At 51.6% G+C, this 21,308-nt stretch overlaps 7 protein-coding genes across 7 annotated transcripts; 3 read left to right on the top strand and 4 right to left on the bottom strand.

Annotated features, from left to right (window-relative positions):
• Positions 1 to 554: 554 nt before the first annotated feature.
• Positions 555 to 1,436, top strand: Z519_00049 (uncharacterized protein; the record flags this gene model as incomplete). The annotated part of the gene is made up of 1 exon (XM_016757809.1): positions 555 to 1,436. One exon carries the CDS (start codon positions 555 to 557, stop codon positions 1,434 to 1,436), a length of 882 nt encoding a protein of 293 aa, XP_016625058.1.
• Positions 1,437 to 1,785: 349 nt separating this feature from the next.
• On the bottom strand, positions 1,786 to 2,946 carry Z519_00048 (uncharacterized protein; the record flags this gene model as incomplete). The annotated part of the gene is made up of 2 exons (XM_016757808.1): positions 1,786 to 1,811; positions 1,890 to 2,946. The coding sequence occupies 2 exons, from the start codon at positions 2,944 to 2,946 to the stop codon at positions 1,786 to 1,788; spliced, it is 1,083 nt and encodes a 360-aa protein (XP_016625057.1).
• A 1,256-nt stretch (positions 2,947 to 4,202) lies between these two features.
• Z519_00047 (uncharacterized protein) lies at positions 4,203 to 6,257 on the bottom strand (the record flags this gene model as incomplete). The annotated part of the gene is made up of 6 exons (XM_016757807.1): positions 4,203 to 4,360; positions 4,432 to 4,690; positions 4,780 to 5,367; positions 5,440 to 5,605; positions 5,705 to 6,104; positions 6,161 to 6,257. The coding sequence occupies 6 exons, from the start codon at positions 6,255 to 6,257 to the stop codon at positions 4,203 to 4,205; spliced, it is 1,668 nt and encodes a 555-aa protein (XP_016625056.1).
• Positions 6,258 to 9,843: 3,586 nt separating this feature from the next.
• On the bottom strand, positions 9,844 to 11,762 carry Z519_00046 (uncharacterized protein; the record flags this gene model as incomplete). Its single annotated transcript, XM_016757806.1, has 3 exons — positions 9,844 to 11,250; positions 11,305 to 11,587; positions 11,632 to 11,762. 3 exons carry the CDS (start codon positions 11,760 to 11,762, stop codon positions 9,844 to 9,846), a joined length of 1,821 nt encoding a protein of 606 aa, XP_016625055.1.
• A 1,114-nt stretch (positions 11,763 to 12,876) lies between these two features.
• On the top strand, positions 12,877 to 14,654 carry Z519_00045 (uncharacterized protein; the record flags this gene model as incomplete). Its single annotated transcript, XM_016757805.1, has 2 exons — positions 12,877 to 12,943; positions 12,997 to 14,654. 2 exons carry the CDS (start codon positions 12,877 to 12,879, stop codon positions 14,652 to 14,654), a joined length of 1,725 nt encoding a protein of 574 aa, XP_016625054.1.
• A 1,143-nt stretch (positions 14,655 to 15,797) lies between these two features.
• Positions 15,798 to 17,594, top strand: Z519_00044 (uncharacterized protein; the record flags this gene model as incomplete). Its single annotated transcript, XM_016757804.1, has 1 exon — positions 15,798 to 17,594. One exon carries the CDS (start codon positions 15,798 to 15,800, stop codon positions 17,592 to 17,594), a length of 1,797 nt encoding a protein of 598 aa, XP_016625053.1.
• A 2,504-nt stretch (positions 17,595 to 20,098) lies between these two features.
• Z519_00043 (uncharacterized protein) lies at positions 20,099 to 20,867 on the bottom strand (the record flags this gene model as incomplete). Its single annotated transcript, XM_016757803.1, has 2 exons — positions 20,099 to 20,427; positions 20,690 to 20,867. The coding sequence occupies 2 exons, from the start codon at positions 20,865 to 20,867 to the stop codon at positions 20,099 to 20,101; spliced, it is 507 nt and encodes a 168-aa protein (XP_016625052.1).
• Between the last annotated feature and the right edge of the window lie 441 nt (positions 20,868 to 21,308).

Here is a 21,308-nt window from a genome sequence, read left to right as displayed (position 1 = left end):
TTTGGGCTCGATCAATCAACCTGATCTGAGCAGACGGCGTCAAGGGGCTATGACTGAACGAAATGGCTGAATGATAAAAAGTGCTTTTCAACATGATACCACTGCAGCAACGGGGGCTGGCAAAAGTCCGATCTTAACATCGGCGTTTTTGGCTGGCTCTGAAAACAGACAGAGAGGACCAACATGGGGGTTGAGGGCTATCGGCTATGGCAGAGATGGAAGCCACATTCTGAACAGAATATCTCGAAAAAGGACTTTGTATGAGATTACATAGAAGCGAAAGAGGTGTTACATTTGGGCCAATTCTACGGCCTTAACAGTTGCGTCCATTGAGAACCTGAACAATATTTAGAGGTGTGAGAGATGTGCACGTGAGAACGTGTCATCGAGGCGTGTTTTCCTGTTGGCCGGCAATGTTGGTGATGTGGTCCCTCTCAATGATTACCATCACCCCGCCAACATTTTATGACATTCCGCTTTTTCTTTGACGACCTGACAACTGCGCCTGATGGAGGGGTTGCGAGTGTTATCAATTCAACCCTTACAAGAGCAATATGGGGGTCCCTCATCCCAACCAGCAGTCCGCGCCTCAACCCACACGCGTATTCTTTGACCCCTTCAACTCATCCTCCACTGGCCACCAACGAGCAGAAAATCGCCAGTCGGGGTCCACCTCGTGGCGCGAGTCTCGTACACACAAACTCTCACACCAATTCAAGGACGTTAGCGGTCGTGGCGGTGATAGACACCTGCCTGATCTGGTCGGCGCGAGCAGTGAGAATTTCTGCGAGGATGGGCGCAAAGCAAACGGCGACTGGCAAGGAGACGCGCGAAGGTTGAGGGAAAATGGATGGCAGGACATCAGAGACTTGATGGGTGGGAGTAAGAAACGATCGAGCGGGAGAATGGAAGACAAAGGATTTGCAAGCAAGCGGGCGAAAGCAAGCCACGAAGGCCCCCAACACCGCCACAAGGATGCGACAGACTCTTCCCTATTTGGACGACAGCAACACGGCCTAGATGACAACACCACTACTACTCAGTCTCAACCTCCCCAAATCTTCCGCAACTTGACAATCTACCTCAACGGGAGCACCTTTCCACTCATCTCCGACCATAAGTTAAAACACATCTTTGCCCAACACGGTGGCAACACCTCGATAGCCCTTGGCCGCCGGACCGTCACCCACGTTGTCTTGGGCAATAACTCTGCTGGCGGTGGTGGTTTAGCGAGCAGCAAGATTCAGAAGGAAGTGGCCCTTGTGCGTGGGAAGGGCGTGAAGTTTGTGACGGCGCAGTGGGTGGTGGACAGTGTCGAGAAGGGCATCAGACAGCATGAGAGCAAATATGTACCGGACGGGGTGGAAGGGAGGATTGGAGGGAGCAGCCAGGCAAGTGTGAGGCAGATGTTTCAGCAAAAGGATGAAGCGAGATGACAAAATAGATTGCATGGTTTCGGGTACGGGGTTGTTATGACTTTGCATCAAGAGGGGAGGATAATTTACATGGCTGGTATGTGGCTATGGATGAAAGGGGGAGACACGGTACCCCTGAGGTTTTCCATGCATCATTGGCATAGCCACGGAGGTTACGATTGGCATCAAAGACGGACGTGGAGGGGGAAGCGTTTATGGTGCCCTTGGGCTTTATATGCTTCAACAACAGGCATGGGTGGACTACTAGCATTCAGAGCACCCAGGGCTCGACCTTCGACGGGCGGAACAACAGAAACGCAACGTCAAGAGAACCACGACGACCACGCCATGGCGCAGAAACATTTCCTTTTCAATTGGTGCTCAAATTGGGCCACTCTATTATGACACGACATCATCAGCATGCGATTCCAGCTTCACACACGACTTGATAAGATTAGGAAATTAGAAACTCACCGAATCTCGTCCTCTCCTTATTCCTCCTCACAATGCTCACCTCATCACCAACCTTGATTTCGGCAGCAGACTTGCCCTCGGGGACCCTAGCGAGAAATCCATACCTCCCAAACACAGGGCTCCATTTTGCACCAGGATCCACGCGCCGATCGCTTTGCAGCTTCTTGAGGATTTTGCCCGATTCCCCTTGGCCGACCTTGCCCGTGGCGTAGTCGACGTTGAGCGAGTTACAGCGCGAACAGTTTTGGGTCAAAACGATCTTTGCACCTTTGGTCTCGTCATCGTGGTCACCGGGGCCACCGATCAGGATCTCTGCCCAATAGTCCTCCTCAAAGTCCTCTTCGGCGCCCTCGACGATAATGTTCGGGCGGAACTTGGAGATGTCCATTTCTTCGTTTTCGGGGAGGCGGCGTTGTGCGTTTTCCCATGATTTTGTGGATATGACTAGGTAGGGAGCCACGTCGGCGAAAGAGATTCCTTCGTCTATGCCTTCGTATTGGTTTTCTTTATCCATGTCGGTGCCCGCCGCGCCAGTGATGGCTCGCGCAAGAGAGGTTGCGGTTGATGTTATACTGCCTAACCACGAACTCTCGCTTGACTTTCCGCTCGACACCCGAGCAAGGCCGGCCCTCTGCTGTGCGGCGACATTCGGAGGCATATTTCCCAAGACTTTCCTTTTATTCCCGCCAATATACAACAGCTTTACTTCATAGCCAAACCGCTCACTGAACCAGCCATTATAGTCCTCGCCCATATCGTACCCTATACACGGGGAGGAGTGCATGGTGACCTCGACCTCCTTGAGACCCGCGGTTTCAGGACTGAGGGGAACATGTAGCTGATCCGGGCTGACTTTCTTGTCGGGATGGTCGAAAACGTGGTCCTTGGTGTAGGTCACAATCACCTTGCTATCGGGTCCAGCACCACCCTCGGTGGAGAAGGCGGTGGTGAAAAGACACATCTCGGTAAAGGTTGCGACGGCCATGTGCTTGCCATGCGCGACGTTGAAGAGCAGGAATCGTCTGTCGTGCGGGAAGCCCATGTATGTTGCCGGCATGGCGGAGAGCGAGATGCCGCGGAGGGATTTGATCGGGTAGGTATAGATCTGCCATTTCGGGAGGAGAAAGACATGTTAGGACACGGGTGGACAAAGTCGAATAAAGTCGGCATTCTCGGGGACACCTTTCTCTCGGTCTCTCTCTTTTTCTCGTGAAGGGAAAGATGGGTGGATGGATGAATGGGTTATGATACATGGGATGGGATGTTACAGTACCTGCTTGACACGCAACTGGCGTGGAGACATAATGGTTCCCGAATCCGCCATCTCTGAGAGATTCTATTTCTTATTATGACCGGACAAGGAATCCCCGACCAAAGTGATGAATTCAATCAAAGCGAAGCCCCCAGCTCAATGGTATTTTCAAGAAACAGCGAGGTCCTTCTAGTTAAATCCCCTTTCTTCTGCGTGTGACTTGTTCCTCTTCAGCAGGGAGATTTGGGTTTGTGAATTGAGAATATTTTTTTTGGTTTTGTCTGTAGTTGTGAGTTACGGTCCAGGATATGTATGCCTTATCTCTCTCGCGTGTCCATTCCAGTCGTGTGGCTGCAGTCCTGATTCGGTGAGATGCGGAGAAGCGCGATGTGATATGTATTTGTAGGAGGGGGAGAGGATCTCAGGGAAGGAGGAAAGCGGGCAAGACTTGTAAAAGGCTGCGGTTCTTGGGAATAAGGAGTGGAAATCTGGATCTGAGAATGAGAGAACAAAGGAGGGAGGTGGAGCGGGAAAGGCGAAGGGAGAGATTGCCAGGTAATGCCTGCTTGTTACGCACGTCTTTTCGGAGGGCCATGCGATGCGAGAAGACGGGGATGAAGATGGTGATGGAGATCGATTGACCGCTGTCCGACCAAACAAAAGCCAGTGCCAACTCTCGACAATCTCGACCCCGCATCGATTCCCTGGCCCGAGACCGAGGCCGAAACGGCCAAAGGGAAGAGGCTTATGGGTATTACGGGCAATGGCAGAGATGGACCGAAAACAAATGGGCTGGAAACTTCTTTCGTGTGTATATATGTGTGGAGAAGGACGCGCCTTTCAACCATCTCTCTAGCGGGTGCCAAGCCCCCCCCCCCGGGGAGTCTCATCACAACTGCCGCCAGCGAACAGGGTGGTGTTTCGTCCGGAATCCCCTTGGGTTTTGTCTCTTCTGTTTTGCAAGCAAGGCCATCCCCAATAGTCCTGAGCGGCCGCCTGACTGACTGACCGCCTGACTGGCTGGTTGTATGTTGTGTCTGTCCGCCTGTCTGCATGTCTGCCTAAGACTCCTGGATCTTGCGGAAGATGGGATTCCGCGCCGTAAAGCTCCGGCATCGCTTGCCGAAGATCCACATCGGGATGGTGAGCAGGCAGATGAAGATGTGAAGGCCGCCGATGATCGAGAAGACTTCGAGGGGACCTTGCTTGGTGATCCAGTCTGGCGGCGGACAACGGTCAGCTTCTGGCGAGGAAACAATAACAACAGATCGAGACTGTGCCCGAACTTACCGCTAATGAAATAGTTCATGCCGAAGCTGTAGATGTTGCGCAGGTTGAGCGAGGCGAATGCTTCCGGTGCCTTGTTGCGATGGCATTCCGTGATGTAGCCGTAGATGCCGATGTTGAGGAACGACATGGCAAAGTAGATGATGCCGTAGAGCACCACGGGGCCGGCCCAGGGTGCTTCGTTTTCGAGTGTGGCGCCGAACCCGAAGAAGCCAACAACTCCCAGGATCAGAGTGAGGACGTTAAGGGCGAGGCGGAATTCCTGAAACGAGGAGAGTCAGCAAGTAATCGTACCTTATTTTCTCCTCACAATACAAAAGGGTACGTGGGCTATTAGGGGCGCTCGCTCACCGGTTCATAGATCCCTCCGTTCCATCGAGCGAGCCTCTTCACGGTCCAGTCATTCATCGGTCCAGCCACAAATCCCAGCAACGAGGCGACCAGTGCCGCAATGCTGATGAGGCCGACGTCCGACACGCTGAAGTTGTAAGGAGGCCCTGTGAAGAGCTGCGCCAGCACGGAAATCATGACCACCAGCCACGACGTCGACAACCCGTAAGTGATGAAGCCGTAAAGCACCTGCGGAAACAGGAGCATGCCAAACGGTCGAAAAATGATGTACAGCAAGTTCTCGTCCGACTCAGAGCCGCGCCATGGACGCATCTCTTCCCAGAATGTCCAGGGTCGTTCGTCGGCACCCGTGTACAGCACGTCGGTGTGGATTCTGCTGCCGGATTTGGTCGTCTCGAGGTGTTCCATGTGTTCGCCCTTCACCTCACGCACATCCAACGTCTCGAAAGTGTGGTCGGTCGTCCCCAAGTCAAGGTTGTAGGCCGGATCTCTCTTGTACACGGTCTCAGGCACGAAAAGGAGGATCAAAATGATGAATGCCCCGTACAAGCATGCACAGATGCCGTAGGTCCAATTCCAGCCGATGTCCTGCAATGAGTGAGCTTGGGAAGTCCAGCTACCTCTGCCAGGGGCTAGCCTTCTCCTGCTGGGCGCGCGTACCTGAATAATGTAACCTGAGATACAGCTGCCTCCGCCTACTCCGATACTCAAGCATAAACCCCAGAAGGCCAGACGCAAACCCCGTTCATGGACAAAGTAGATGTCGCCAATAATTGCCGTTGTGAGGACCTCAAAGGGTGACATTCCAATGGCACCGAAGATCCGACTGTAGAGCCTTGTCAGTATGGACCCGAAGACGCAAGGGCAAGCTAAGATCTAGCTCTTTCTCGAATAACAATGTGGACCCCCAAAAGAGCCAACTCACCTGGCAAGTAAGCTATGATAACTGTGCGCAAAGTATCCCCAGATCGAAGAGATGAATAAGAGCAGGTTCCCCAGGATGACGACGGGTCGACGACCGTATTTGACCGAAAGACCGTTGGTGATGAAGCAGGAGATGCCGATGGCAAAGATGGCCCACCCCAGCCCGCCGTTGAGCTTGTTGTAGGACATGTGCCATTCTTCAGCCATTTCGGCAAACCCCGGAGAAATCATAGGTCCCCACGCGCCAACCACAGCAGTGTCGATGCTGATGATGAGCAAGAGGAGATCCTTTTTCCATCTGGGCCAATTCAGTGGGTCTCTGGGAGACTCGCTGGGTTGAGGGACAAGAACTATGTCTGTATTTCGTCCGGTGGCATGTTTCAGACCAGAAGTATCTCGCCCTAGAACCCTTATCAACATTTTGGATCCCCGCAGAGACTCAAGGCATGGCCCCTACCGTGAAATTGATGGTGTTGCGCATCTAACATATCCGCGAGCAACGCCGTGCCCGGGACATGGTCGAGATGGCGGTCTTCGAGAATTCCAAGACCCATGTCGTCCTCTGATCAAGGAAGAAGAATCAAGCTTTTTTCGTGCAGCCGCTTTGCCAAGGTAAAGGAGCGATCAGACTGGAAGTTTAGGACATCTTCGAAGAAGGCGGCGTCCCCAGTTGTATATGATATATCTTGCATCATCTTTTACTGCGGGGCTTTCGGCAATGAACAGAGCTGTAGGTACCGTAGCCTAGGTCTGGAACGACCGAAGAAGCGAAGGCTATCCTCACAGAGAGGTGGTTTCGCATCCCACAGTCATGGTGGAACTAGGGATTTCCCCAGACCAACCTCACAACCTTCCCCAGCATGGCTTTGGAGTACCCCAAGGGCAGATCGTCTGTGGCGTACCAAGTACTTCTGCGTGTGATCTAAGCGGGGTCCTTTGTGTTTGATTGACAAAAGATCGGCAGATATGTCAACCATAGTAGCTACCAGCCACGTTGACAGTTGGGCCGGCGAAGGCGAATATGTAATTGGGTGGGAAAGTCACCGCTGACGAGTTGTGCACTCCTAACATCGATTCATGGCGAGTGAGAGAGGCGGGGGGAGAAGGATTGCATACCGCAGGATAGATCTTAATGGCTGGTGGCTGTTGTGATTGGACAAACGCCGAAGGAAGCAAGACAGAAGAGGCGAAGGTCGACTTAAAGCGCGGAGAGGAGCCGCTTTACAATGCTATACTCTTTTGAGGCAATGGATTTGGGCGTATCACAGACATCAGCCTGCTTGGTGCTTGGGGTCGACCTCCACTGTCTTCGATTTTGAGCTTCAAAAGCGAATTACGGCTTCACAAAAATGCCCGAGCTGTTGATGGGTTCATTCCCGACCCATTTTTCAAGGCCTCAATCCTGATTCTGCTCCCCGAGATCCTCATCCGAACACAGCCTCGCCACAAACGCCACGTAGGCCAGCTTTTGTATACTACCGAGCAGTTAAACGTGAAATTCCCTAACATCAAACCTCCTTGGTAGTACCACGATTAACTGAAAAGACCGAGACAGCTGATATGAACGATCTGCTGCCTTGTCCCAGAACTCGCCCAATTAAAAAGTAACACAGTCTGTACACGCAGCATCCAATGTAGCTAAAGAAGGCTCAATAATGACGGGTTGGTCGCTATATCGAACGTAGCTAAAGCATCCGTGAGGATAGAGTACCTAATAAGCGGAATATTTTTTTGCCAACGAAGGCTACTGTTGAACAAGAGGTTGAGTTGTGGACCTATCTGGTTGATTGTGTCTTGTCCCCCTGGCTATTCAGAGAGACTCTGCCTGTTTATATATACATTGGCCTGTAACCACAAGAGCATTCCTGGAACCTCCTACTCCGTCGCCATCCTGTCACAGAACTGCAGGAACAACGAGGTTGAGGCAGTTTGCGCAGTTGATGAAGCGTCTAACGTCTCAGGTGGTTTGCCCCAATGGTGCTCTCGCGACCCTGTCAACACTTCTCAACATAATCACCCTCAGTGGAGTCTAGCAGGATTCGAAGCTCTTTGTAGGCCCCTCGTACACCGATGTAGAAAATGGCATTGCTTGATTCTTGCCATTCCGAGTACACCTCATCCATGTCCACGGCACGATCAGCGAACTGAAAGAATAACTTCTTGGCCAGCACGCCCTCTTGGTAGGTCCATAATCGTCTCGTCCATCCACACGAAGCAATACGCAGAAGATGTTGAGGCCTGTCAAATGCCTCGTTTCCACCTCGAGCAGCGAGTGGTCGAGCACCACAACAATCTCCGCATCGGCATACGTTCTCCGCATAAAGGCAATCGCTTGTTCACAGGCTTTTCTGGCTCGCTCGCGCACATGTTTATAGTCTCGTGGACATGAAATTGTGTCCAACTAGACTGGCATTCCCCGCTGCGAGAACTGGGAAGCTTATGTTTGGAGCCGGCTGAGCTGACAGCTGTAGATAGCGTTGCGTTGTGGATTGCCTAGCCCGTCGGACCATACATGAGATTGGATATGTACTTCTGAACTTCGACGGTGCTCTTTAGCTTTAATTTGGGGGTCTCATCCTGGTTAGGGTCGATCAGCGGCAAATGTTCTTCAAGAATATCGAAGATCTCTGTAGGGTCGGCAACGAGGTCTTGACAGTCGTCGCAGCCGTGGTGTGCCCGGCGGTAATGGCCCAGAACTATGTCATTCGCATTGCATCGAATGCCCTCGCAAGAGTCATGGCGACCGATCCCTTGGTGGCAGTGTGGTCACGAGGGTGAGCGAATGAAGATCAAGCATCTTCGTCAGTCTTTGGACATCACTGGGACACCATCCAGTCGACCGCATACGCTTTTCAAGCAAGACATCTGACAATGGCCATTTGCGAATAGGAATGCAGGTTGTCCTAGGGTCGATGCATAGTCGCAGCGCGTCGCATAAGATCATGACGGAGAGCAGGATTAGTTCCAAGGGCTCTTCAAGCTCTTCCTAATTGAGATGGATCTGTCCAACGATTTCTGCCGCCAGCGCGATCGATTTCTCGAGATACCGTCTGCTAGTACTACTTCCCTCTTGTGTAGCGGGAGGGCGCAAGTATTCCTGATGGCACAAACGCCGGAACCGAAGCATCGTCACCAAAGGTTGGCTGGTCGAGCTGATGTCGACAAAGTCGAGATGCCTCGCATTTTGTCCAAAGGCTTGGTGGATGAGGCTGAAAAAAGCCAGCTCTGAATCATCTGTGCCAAGTCCCCCAGTGTGTGGTCCTTCTGCGTTGGATTCAGGATGTCATCCATGGTCCAGCCTTGCACTCGGTCAATGTAGGAAGCAAATTCCCTGTTATCGTAGGGTTCCTCTTTTGGATCCAATGATCCCAAGTATGGAATTTCGATAGATCGATTAGGTTGTTTTACTCGCGCAGGAAGCGCCATATTATCCATTGTGAGATACCTGCCTTCTGAGGTGTTGCGCTAGAAGGCTCTCAGCAGGCCGAGCCTGAACTAGACAAGCCAAGCCGTTCGGATAAACTCAGGGAGCCAATTCCAAGAAGCAGGATTTTGAACAAGAATAGGGCAGATGGAACCGATCCATCAAGGTGTGGAACATATCCGATGCACTCCACCGTGGGTTCTTGTACGAGGTACTGGAGAGACGAGGTTGCCTTGAATGGGACATCAAAAGCTCTCGCAAGGCTTTGCCACACCAAGGCTTAAAGCGCAGAGGCGAGACCCTCGACCCCTGGTTAGTCCACTAGCCAGCCTCGCCAGGTAATTTAGTCTTGTCCGAGGTGCTATGGGTTGTACGAGGCTGTGCTTGATATGTCCCTTCCTTCTACTGGCATTCAACGAACGGATATTCTTTGAGTACCCCAGAGAGAGCCTCTTCGTCCTATCGGCGTCAATCCAAACATTGCAGGAGCCGCCGGAAACTTGACGAAGTTGGTCCTCGCTAAAAACCCTACCGATAACACATGGTTCACAGCCCAGGACCGAGTGGATGCGACGTTGTTGGTCACATCAGCTGCTACGGCACTACAGCGTCGTTGAGGGATCCTCCCACCTGTCCTGCACCGGGATTGATACTCATCATTACAACGAATAACATTTCTGATCAGTCAAGTATACATACCTCCGCAAGCCGATTAATTAGCCTGTGGGCCACCTCGTCGAGCCAGGTAGCTCATGACGAGGGAAACTGCCCTCAAGTTCAGACCGATTTACAAAAGTCCGAGTCTCTCCAGACAGTTCATGGACTTCAGCGTCACCAAACTCCCGCAACTCCCCATCTGCAGCCTCCAATGGTTCTTGTCTTCCTCGCCCGAACGACAGGGACAGTCTGCCGCCACTGCTACTCGTTCCGCCACGCTGCGAGGCGGTCGTGTATCCGCTGTCTTCGACTGAAGCCGGCGTCCCATGTTTATAGCATCCTTCCAGCTCACTGCGCGGACTCCCTAACACTCTACCATCGAGCTCAGGGGGTTTCTCTGCGGCGCCAACAGGGCCTATCGCTTCAGAGGTAGTTTGGACTCCGCATATTGAGCCACCCTCCCTTTCAGATAGAGGCCGCTTGGCTTCGGGCTTCTTGAAACATTTGAGCCAGACTGCTGCACATACCGCAGCGAGGACAAGTATGGCGGCGATGACTATACCTGCTGCCGCCCCTGCCGGCAGTCGATGTGACTTGGTTCCAGGACTGGGCGGATTGATGCAGTTTGTCGCATTTTGGGCGCATATGGGGATGATGTCGGGTTGCACTGACGATTCTGGGTATACTGCTTCGTACAAGGTGATGGAGCCCCACTCGTAATTTGCGACGATGTAAATCTCCTGTAGGATCATTCTGCCCAGGGTATACTGTGTCTCATTTGCGGCTTGCTTAAGGGGAAAGTAAAAATATGTCTCATCGCCGGCCAAAGGAGGACTTGCTTTCAGGTCAAACGCCGCGTAGGGAAGGGTGATGTTAAGGCGGTCCGTAGAATTTGAGGTCCCTGTGCTGAGGGTAAAAGTTACACTTGCATTCTTAGCGATAAGAGCGGAATGTTGGTCTTCGCTGAGAAGGTAGAGCTCATAGGTCTCGTTCCATACCAGATCAAAGGCTGCTTCGAAAGCTTGACAGGCTGATATTGGAAGCCAGATTTGAGTGGTAAGGGAGTCTAGGGCTGTGATTATTGGCTCCGTGAGCATCTCTGTACTCCCGGTGGTGATGCTGTCAACTCCAAGAAGAAAAGGTCTGTACTGGTCAGAGCCTCCCGCCAGCGTAAGGTTAGCATTAATGTTGAGACGACTCGCATCATATCCGCCAAATGTCAGGCTACCAAATGACATAACTGGGAACGAATAGTAAGATGCTCCAGCAAGGTAGCTCCAGGAAATGCTAGGAATAAGGTTGTCCTGTCGAAGTGCGCCAATGATGCTGGGAATTGGATCGTTGAATGAAGATATATTGGTGGGTTGTGGGCTGAGCCCAATGCTGCCCACGAAGAAATCGTCCGTCACGTAGGCGAGCACAAGCTGGTTGTCCAGGGACTCGCCGCCCTGGTTGTTCCAGCCAAACTTTGAGCCATGAGTCAGCACTTGCATAGCAAAAGGAATCGTCATTTCCTATACCGTTATGTTGTCGAAGCCCAATGCTGCCGCACCAGAATATGGTAGGTAATGCTGGGGGCTTAGTGGAAGCGAGTAGTTGCCTTCAGTCTCCCACGTCGCTGAAGCACTCAAGTTGAAAACACCACCACGCGCAGCAGGGCAGTCGAGAAGACTTGACTGTTCGCATGCGTAGCTCCACACTGTCCATATCGCGTTGCCAGTAATCGACGGCAGTAACCTGACTACTTGTGGGGGAGTCCCGATCTGGACTGCGAAGGTCGACCACTGCCCGTCATTACCATCCCTGACAGGACGTTAGATGCCATCAAATTTTCAGCTCAGTTTTACACTTGCCGAGAGTTGCTCGGTTCTAATGATATCGGGGAAGGGTACGACTCATCGTCAAGAGTCGCACAGCCAGTCAGAAGAACTCCCAAGAAAACGCATAAGGCTGAGAGTGCAGAGGACGAAAGGCTCATATTTCCAGATCCAACTCGACCTGGCAGAGTATCGGGCGATTGAACTTTGATCGGGGACTGTGAACTTCTCCAGAGATCTAGTCATTACCAGCCTCGGCCACAATAGTGTCCCGGTCCTGTTTGACAGAAGTAGATGGGAAAGTGTAATGTGTTATGGTCGTAAACCAAGGGCGTTGCTTAGTAGCAGGTAATCATGGTGGACGGTCAAGAGCATAAGCAGGCCAGGTTGGAACGGGACAGCTGCTTCAACGCCTGCCACTGAGGCAATTTGAGCGATTGGCCTAGGCCAGGATCTTGTAGCACAAGGTTCCAGCTGCTTCCGACTGTAGAATGATATTCGTATCCTGGATCGAAGATGTCTTTGCCAACATTAAGGAGCAAGTCTGCTCTGTATTCTCGCCATTGCCATGGCGTAGGTCTACCCCTCAAGGCTCAAGCAGGTTATGACGCGGTAGGTGTGCTACCTCAGGCGGCCATTGCTATCAAGAGCAGCAAATGAAGCTTCCCGTCGTACGGGAGGCGGGAAAGAAGGCTCCTTCGACAGAGGATCGGAGGTCGGGTGGTGACAAAATTGGCTGACCACGGATACGAATCTGTTGATATCCAATAGAAACTCCGGTGAAGCTCCTGCCCAGAGCTGAAATGTATGCCAAGCAGAATAGATGTGTTCATGCTTCGTTATTGAAGACCCTTGAAGACACCTTCACAGAAAAAACCACGCCCCCCAGCTCCTGTATTGGGTAGAGGATCATGCTGCCGAGTTCAGAGCCAGTTATAAACTTCTGGCCGCCCGTCCTCTTCTCCACACCATTGCGTCGTCATCCCAAGGCAGACTTTTCGGCCTCATTTGCATTCACCCTGCAGACACGATGTTGAGTTGCAAGAACTCTGGCAACAAAGGCTCAATGAAGCCTGACAGAAAGTGGATGTTGGGGGCCGGACACTTGATCTCGTGTTTGGGAGGGTCTCTTTCTTGAGCCTCTATGGGGGCTGTTGAGGAGAGGGAGACCTTAAACCCAGCATCAACAGGCTGTCGACACAGAATTGCAATTTATCTTTCGACCACTTCTATTCTCTCCAGTCTGAAACTTGCGGCCCTCCGTCTGCAAAGAAGATGGTGCTAGTTGGAGCATTTTTACTTTTGTTTGGCCTTGGTGCACAAGTCTCTGGCCATGTTCGACGTATGGGGGGGTACAACGTCCCACAACGTATATCAGCACTAACCTGGATATAGGGCAAGCTACAAGCAACCAAGGCACGGTGGTAGCGACTGATACTGGGGCAGCAAGCACTCCAGTAGCCACAACAACAAATCCGCCAACGGCAAGTACAGCTGTAGCAACTACACCATCAATTGAACCTGCTACAACCGCAGCCTCGCCGCCTACGACCACAGCTCCGCCGCCTACATCTGAAGCCACACCTACCACTTCAACACTTACAAGCATAGCCTCAGTGCCTACAGCTACAACTTCACTGGTTGTAACCACGCCTACCACCGTAACTTCAATCGCATCAATTACTCCAGAACCTACATCTGTGACCACGGCGACAGCCACGACCTCAGCAGAACCTGATTGCACACTCACAGAGACCGAGACCGAGACGAGTACGGAATGGACAACTATCACATCTTTCACCACTACAACCCTTCCTCCTCCGACGGTTACATCCACGCTCCCTCCAGAGACCATTGTGTCTGCGACCACGCTCCCTCCAGAGACCATATGGACTACTAGCACTGCCCCTGCCGAAACAACTTGGACCACCATAACTCTCCCTCCAGAGACAAGCGTGATCACCGTCACGCAAACTTTCACTTCTTCTGCACTTGCTACCAATGAACCGCTCGCTAGCCCCGCCACATCCAGTTCTATTCCAGCATCTGTTGGCCCGACCACAACCACTGCGAGCCTTGTCTCGAGCACCAGTCTGTCCCCAACAGCCTCTGCAAGTACAACCCCTCAAAGTTCTCCTGCCGCATCTATTCTTCGAGTCAGACAAGAGAGTGGAACTTGCGAGATAGTAACCGTCACGGACGTTACTGTTGTATCCAGCACTACGGCTACTACAGCCACCAGCACCGTTCCCCCGTCGTCAACAATCTTCAACCTTGTGCCTAACACGCCTGTCATCTTATCAACGACCGTGATTCCCCCACCCACAACCGCGTCAGTGATTGAGACCCCCCGGGTCGTCGCAACATCGACTGTCGTCAATGCGCCTGTACTGTTAACAACAACAACCCAGGTCACCGTGGCTGCAACAACGCAACCGCAGAATCCAACCCCTGCACCAGTTCAGTCAACCACCCAAGTCCCTCCTGCTTCCAATGCAACGCCGGCAAGCGCCAGCAGTGGACAAGGGCCATCTGGAACTGGAACTGGAGCTGGAACGCAAGCACCAACACCAAGTACTACGCCAGCCGCTTCTATAACAACGGCATCCAGTCCGGCTTCTCCATCAACCGCTACCCCATCTCCCACCACAGCGGCTTCATCGCCTACCACAGGTAGCCCAAGTGTCTCAGCCACGTCCCCCTCTTCACCCTCCGTATCAACATTCCGAACAACCACCACTAATGTAGCTACAGCAGTTGTCGTGGATGGCACCACTGTTACCGCTGGCGGTCCTCCAGTCACCATCAACGGCACCCCAATCAGCCTAGGCACCAGCAGTTCAGAGTTGGTGATTGGAACAAGTACAACTGTTCTTACACTAACTCCAAGCGGTGGCATCCAAACCATCATTTGCAGTGCCATTGGAGGTTGCACAAGTACGGCTCCCCCCACGTTGCAGACCTTTGTAGGTGGTGCCCAAATGGTACGGTACAATCCGGTGAATACGCCGTGGGCGCTGGGCTGGGTGATTCCGTGGATTTTGTTTGCCTAGTAGTATGTTTCTTTATGATATGGAACGAACGTCGCGCATGGAAAACCTTGCAGATGGAACTTGGCAGCTCGTACTAATAAGGGAGTGAATGGTCTTTATCACTTTGGAGGACAGAAAAATACCTAAAAATGGCAGAGCAAAGGCTGGCCTCCCTTTGATCTAATATACCAAGCTGGTTGTTTCTTGAATGAATGACCAATTAGCAATAGTAATATACGATCACTTCTGAACCACGACAGAGGAAACGAAAGGATCGGGATGGGCACATAGAGCCGGGCTTGACATCAAATTATCAGCTAGACTGGGCGGGCATCCTGGAAATGCGGGAGATCAAAGAGGATCGAGACCAAATCACACCTCCATTCTTATCACGAACAATTTCGCCTTAAAAAGAGGCATCGTTCTCCCTCGCGAGATGATCGGAGATGATCGCGGATGCGGGCTCTCGTAAAATGCTTTCCAGGGCTATGCGAGCAGCGCAGAGTCAACTTACAAGGAAGGGCTGGTATAACCGTGACTGGACTTGGGCATTACGGGATCACAGCAATATGGTTGGTGTTGAACGACCCCTGGAAGATGACTGCGTCGTTCATGCAACCACTCGTACTTGAGGTATGCATAGGCCAATTCTGGGTTGTGCATGAAGTTCATCTGCTATCAAGGAATTGACTACCCCGCCAGGTCGTCATGAGGCGATGACACACGGTGCGAAAGGCCTAGCACCCGAAGTGTTCAAGCGGGGTGCCATGTCCCTAGCAGAAATGCAGTGTCGCAGAACGCAAGCTGGATGAGGGAGAGCCTTGCTCAAGAGACCGCCCCAGCCCCAAGCCCCAGGCCCCCCTTTGAAAAGAGCAGAGGTAGATTTATCACGTGATTTATAGTCTGCGCAAGTCTGTGCCAAGCGCCGAGGCGCCAAACCTGTTCTCGCCGCACCTGCTGTGATGGTATCCCGGCCACTACTTGTAGGGCGCCAGTGTTTAACTGCCAGTCACCCGTTCGTCTTCCGACGCCAAGGATTCGGAGATGTGACATTTTTCCGCATTGCAAGAAGCCTCCAAATGCAGACAATTCAACATCCTAGCATCGGCCTCTCACTCACTCTCTGCTCCTCGTAATATTAGCTGCGTGTTTTCGCGCAGGGCGATGAAGACGCCTGTTGCGCCTTCTCGAAGTCTTCTGCGCTACCTCCGATCTCAATCGGGCTTGCTCTTCACAAACTCCCGTCACTTCACAGCATGTGCTCAAAGACCGTGTCGACCTATATCTACAATATCCACCCGAAAGCGGCTTTCTTCGCTTGAGGACGTATGGCGTACGACGCGAGAGCCATCTCAAGCTTTTCCACTTCTGAGATACAGCCACCCCAACCCTCCACAGTCTCGCGGCGCAAGCACAGAGAGTCATAAGGAAAGTTTTTGGCGACGATGGCTGCGTCAAAGAGCCGCTGCATCCCGTTCAAAAGTACCACGAGATGCTCCAACTACATCCTCGCCCTATGGCTACGATGAGACTTCCGCGCAACTCTTCAATCTCTCCCGCGCCCTTTCTCGTAATACTAGCGGCGCAGAATTAAAGCTCCGTTGTACCGAGTTCGACGCCAATGGCTCTGTCACAATGGTGTCGGGCGAATTCAAGAAATCAGAACTCATCGCCAAATACGGCTTGCTGCCTCGAGATCTCCGAAAGATCGACTCCTCGGTCCTTCCCCATATTCTCGTCCGTCCTTCCGCCATCCTAATAAATCTCCTCCACCTCCGAGTCCTTATTCAGTCTGATAGAGTTTTGGTCTTCGATGCCTTTGGAAGCACGGACTCTTACACTCAGTCCCTATTCATGTACGACTTGGAGGGGAAACTACGACAGAAAGCGGACCCTAGAAATGGCTCCCTCAATCTTCCATACGAGCTGAGAGCTCTTGAAGCAGTTCTCATTTCCGTCACTTCAGGCCTGGAAGCGGAATTTGCATTGGTTCGAGAACCGGTCACACATATTTTAAGAGAGCTGGAAGAAGATATCGACAGAGATAAACTACGGCACTTGCTCATACATTCCAAAAAGCTCGGAACATTTGAGCAAAAGGCCCGACTTGTTCGAGATGCTATTGAGGACCTGCTTGAGGCCGACGACGATCTGTCCGCTATGTACCTGACGGAAAGAAAGGCGACTGGCAAGCCCCGCGCTGAAAACGATCACCAAGAAGTTGAAATGCTCCTCGAATCCTATCACAAGATCTGTGATGAAATTGTCGAAATATCTGGCAATTTAATCAGCAACATTAGAAACACGGAAGAAGTGGTTCGGGCCATTCTAGATGCCAATCGCAACCAGCTCATGTTGCTCGAAATCAAATTTAGCATTGGCACTCTCGGTCTCGCCGGCGGCACCCTTATCGCCGGGCTCTACGGTATGAACCTGAAGAACTTTATCGAAGAGTCGGACTTGGCTTTTTGTGGAGTCAGTGTTGTGTGCTTCGGCCTGTCCTGGTTGATCTGCATCTACGGCATGCGCAAATTGCGCAAAGTGCAAAAAGTGCGTATGTGGGGTGAAGGACTTGATCACAGCATGGGCTTCCGTGGCGGCAAGATAGGGAGTCGAGGAAATTGGCGCAACGAAGCAGTGGAGAGCCAGGCGCATAAGATTGGCAGACTAAAGGCAGGAGGGGTCAATCTTGGTGGCAGTGCGCAGTCTGGCCGTGTCCTTTGGCCTGGCATGGATGGGTTGGGAATGCATAAACTCAACAATGCCGAAAACGGCAACCAACAGCAACAAAGTGGTATCCATGACAGGAACGCCAAGGCGAATGCAGACACGGCATCGATTGTATCAGGCATGACGATTCACGAGGATGTCGACGACGTTGAGGCCAAGATGAAGGCCGACGCAAGGAAAGAGAAAGGTCTGATGACCAAGGAGCAAATGAAGGCACACAAGAGGAAGTAAAGCAAGGTCAACCTCTACCGTGGCTCTGTAAAACATCTGTGACGATACGCTAGGGTTTCTGCTTCTCTCTCTTTTTTTTTGGCGTATATATGGCAGGTCTGATCTACCTTGAGCGTTCAAGCGAGGCATGAGTTAGGTGATTCTTGCATATATATATCAGGGTAACTGGCCGCGAGAGGCATATCATAGACAGGTCGGGTGGTGAGAAGGCTATGTACAAAGGAACGCGAACCTAGTCTCAACCTCCCAAGTATTTCGTGGGTTATGCGTTTCAAACATAAGGCACGTGGGGTCTTCGATACAGGCGCAGTCCTTCTTGGGACATCATTATTCATTACGATGAATCGATTCCGAGCAGGTGATTGGTTTTGACGGCCACTGGAAGTTGCTCCATTGTCTCCAGCGGAGAGTATAAACATACTAGATTACTCGAGAACGAAAAACCTGATTGCTATATCCGGCTTCACCCTAAAGGGTGAACGAAGGCCGCTTTAGCCTGAGCCTTGCCTGAACATCACGGAACGCTCCCTGAGCACGCCCTAGGTAACATAACTGGTGTGCAATTGGTGGGCGAGGGGAGACACGACCTTTGAAAGCATCTAGGCCAATGACCATTCTCGTAGCTTCTTCCTAGGCCTCCTGCCTAGTCCTAAACAAGCTGCGTAATAGTGCCTGAGAACTCTAATGCTTGTGTGCCGAGGACGTCTTGGCGTACTTCTTGTTGCTGATGAAGACGCCCGACTATTACAGTAGCCGATTTCCCTCGACGATAGAGGTGCTAACTCCGTAGCTACTTGTCCTTGTAGAGCGTCATTACCGAATAGATCTCTTAGCATCCTCGGATGGCAAAAAGCGGCAAAAAACATCATATGACGAGGCAGCAAGCAGCTGTCGCAGCTCACCCTCACCGGCCTGACCATACCACCCAATGTCGCAATTTCCTCCTCTTCTGCGCGTAGTGCAACCGGCACGTCAAGCTAACACCAAATAGCATCAAGAGCCTCTAAAACAGGTTGAGCGCCAATAGAACAAATAAAATAACAAGTTAACCACTAACCTAGTCATCACGATCAAACGAGCTATCACAGCAATATGGACATCTCAAATGCTAGCTCATGCCCATGCCCGTCGACGGTTTCTCCAATTCTTCAACCTCCAATCGTGGACTTGCAGGCGGTGGAAGAGTCCACGAGCTCGCTGTGCCAACCTCGACAGACGAGACGAGCTCTGAGTGAGTTGGTATTGCAGTCACAAGCGAAGCTAACGAACTGGGGTTCGTTAATTTCACGCGTGCATTCGCGGCTTTGCGTTGTTCTCTACCACTCAGGCCGAGCAGGTGGTACCTGACAACCTGAAAAGATTGAGATTTTTGGCAACGGACGTTTTTTTCCTTGCATAGAGCTCTCGAGTCGAGGAAACCAGCTAGAGGAAAATCGAAAGACTTATAGCAGAGTGTCTCGTCTCTGAGGATGGTCAGAATTTGGCTTTGAAGCGTGCACGGAACTTACACTGATGTTGACCTGAATTCCGACGAGCAGCGAAGACGGGGTTTCATATCACCCTCGTAAACACCGCTGCCGTTCCGTCCGCGAAATTATCGACGTCCAGATCTTTCTGCGCACAAGTCTCTTGTCAAGGACAAGGCGTTTGAGCAGGTGATTGTCTTTGACCGCCCGTGTGAGTTGTTCCATTGTCTAGTTTGGATAGTGGAAAAATAACTAGGTATCTCTGAAAAACTCGGTTGGTTCAAAGTTGCCTTCATTCATGTTTCGTCCTTTGTGCGTAACACATAATCTCGCGATTCTCAAACTGTTATTTTGTGGGTTCTCACTACCGATTGTACCGATTCTTCACCGGACATGTAGTGCTCGTGTTTTGTCCTTGGCCCTTCAGCTAATACACCACGGGCGAGGTGAAAAACTCAACCACGTACCTCAACTGCGTGTTGTTATCCCTCATCGTGAAGCCATGTGCCCAGTCCTTCTTGCGCCTCTATATACGCCTGTCCTGGAATTTGACAGGGGACCTGATAAGTGATATAGATCGAATCAGTGCCCGAACCTATGGAGGCCGTTCCGACTGCACAGTCCCATTCCCAGTCTTTCCCACTGGGATGTTTGAAAGACAAGCTGACGAGGACTGGTACCTTGTAGTACCAGTTGGTCCATTTCGACTTGGACCGGGATTCTGAATCTGCATGCAAGACAAACAAACAACTGGACTTAGTGCCCCGGCGAGAGGTCTGATGCTTGCAAGGTATAGAGACTGAATCTGTACGTCCAATGTTTTTGTCTTCAGCTGAAGTCGCTATTGTTGAGAAGCTGCCAAACTCTGAAACCGCCTGAGAATCCAGAAATCTTCAGTCGCTTCGAAGTCTGAGATCCAATGCCACGGACACAAGAAATAATCCTAAGTCACTATAAAGATAATCTACTCCGTAAGAATTCTGGCATATTACGGAATATTCATCGTAACTGATCGCTAAGACAGCGTGTTTCCCACATTTAGCAGGTGGTTTTTCGTGTCTGGAAGTCAATTGAACGAGCGACCATTTCTTGCCCTTCCTGGTTTCGATCTGTTTGAGTTGGTGGTCTGGAGCCTTGTGGTAGTAGCTTATACCGAACTGCACGGGATATCCCTCGGAGATGGCTTTGCATAGTTTGTCCTTCAGTGCGCGCTTCATCAGAATCCTCCTTGGCCAATTCGTCTTTCTCCGTTGGTGAGCGTTTCTTATCCAGTCGTTCGTAATGCCAGATGCGATAAGACTGCGCTATTTCAAAAGCTTCATCGGCTGGCTGCTGATTGGAGACGTCCATGGCTTCTTGTTTCTTGGCTGTAGTGGGCTAGCGACACTCGGACTCATCACGGACACCCTTCTGCTGCAAGCTCTCCGTTGCACTTCTAATATAGCAGAAAGAATTTCGGAATGTCGGATCATCTAGCTTGATTCCCTGGGCAACACGGACATTGTACCAGATAAAGATCCGAGATGGATCAACAGCAGCAAGATTCTCATTCTGTGTAGCCGCCCGCTCCTTCTGCAATTTATATGAGTGCAGCTGCAGCACTGTCAACGCAGGAGTTGAGGAATCTACCCTGGTCGTATATGCCTCGCCAGAAATTGCTGTATGCTGGATTTCCGCGGAGGTCCTCGGTATCATTGGCTTTCGCACCCTCTTTTGGTTTGTAGAATCTGTCATCTTCATCGGAAGGTTTCACAACCCATCCCTCGAAGCCAGAAAGGCGCTTGAAAAACTCGTCAGGTCCTGCCATGGGGTTTCACACAAGCTCGAGTATCTTCGCGTGGCAGACTCGAAGGCAGCAAGCCTCCTAAACAAGAACCCGCTGAGCTCTAGCCTGACCACAGACCGTGAAAGCGCCATCTTCTCATTTCCCAGTCCCGGCTAACTTTCAGCTCTTGCCTGGTGCGACCGAGTTGCAGCACCATGTAGGGCTATACTGAAAGTTGTGAAAGCGGGGCTGAACGAGGCGCATAGCGGCCACCCTCGTATAGTACTCAACACGTCAAGACCGGCGTTTTCAGCGCAACTGGAGTGTGGTTGCAAGGTAGTGTGACTGCAAGGTAGTGTGACTGAGCCGCTGAGGTCTGGATCCGTTTTGCTGCCTTCTTCTGCGGCTCGGCGTAAAAACTTCAGGCGATGTCCGAGAATTAGAGGGCTAGGCCCAGGGCTTTTCGGCAGATCTTGACTTACT

This window comes from Cladophialophora bantiana (genome assembly GCF_000835475.1).
Source record: "Cladophialophora bantiana CBS 173.52 unplaced genomic scaffold supercont1.1, whole genome shotgun sequence".
Classification (NCBI taxonomy): Eukaryota; Fungi; Ascomycota; class Eurotiomycetes; order Chaetothyriales; family Herpotrichiellaceae; genus Cladophialophora; species Cladophialophora bantiana.
This window is presented reverse-complemented; position numbering and strand designations above follow the sequence as displayed.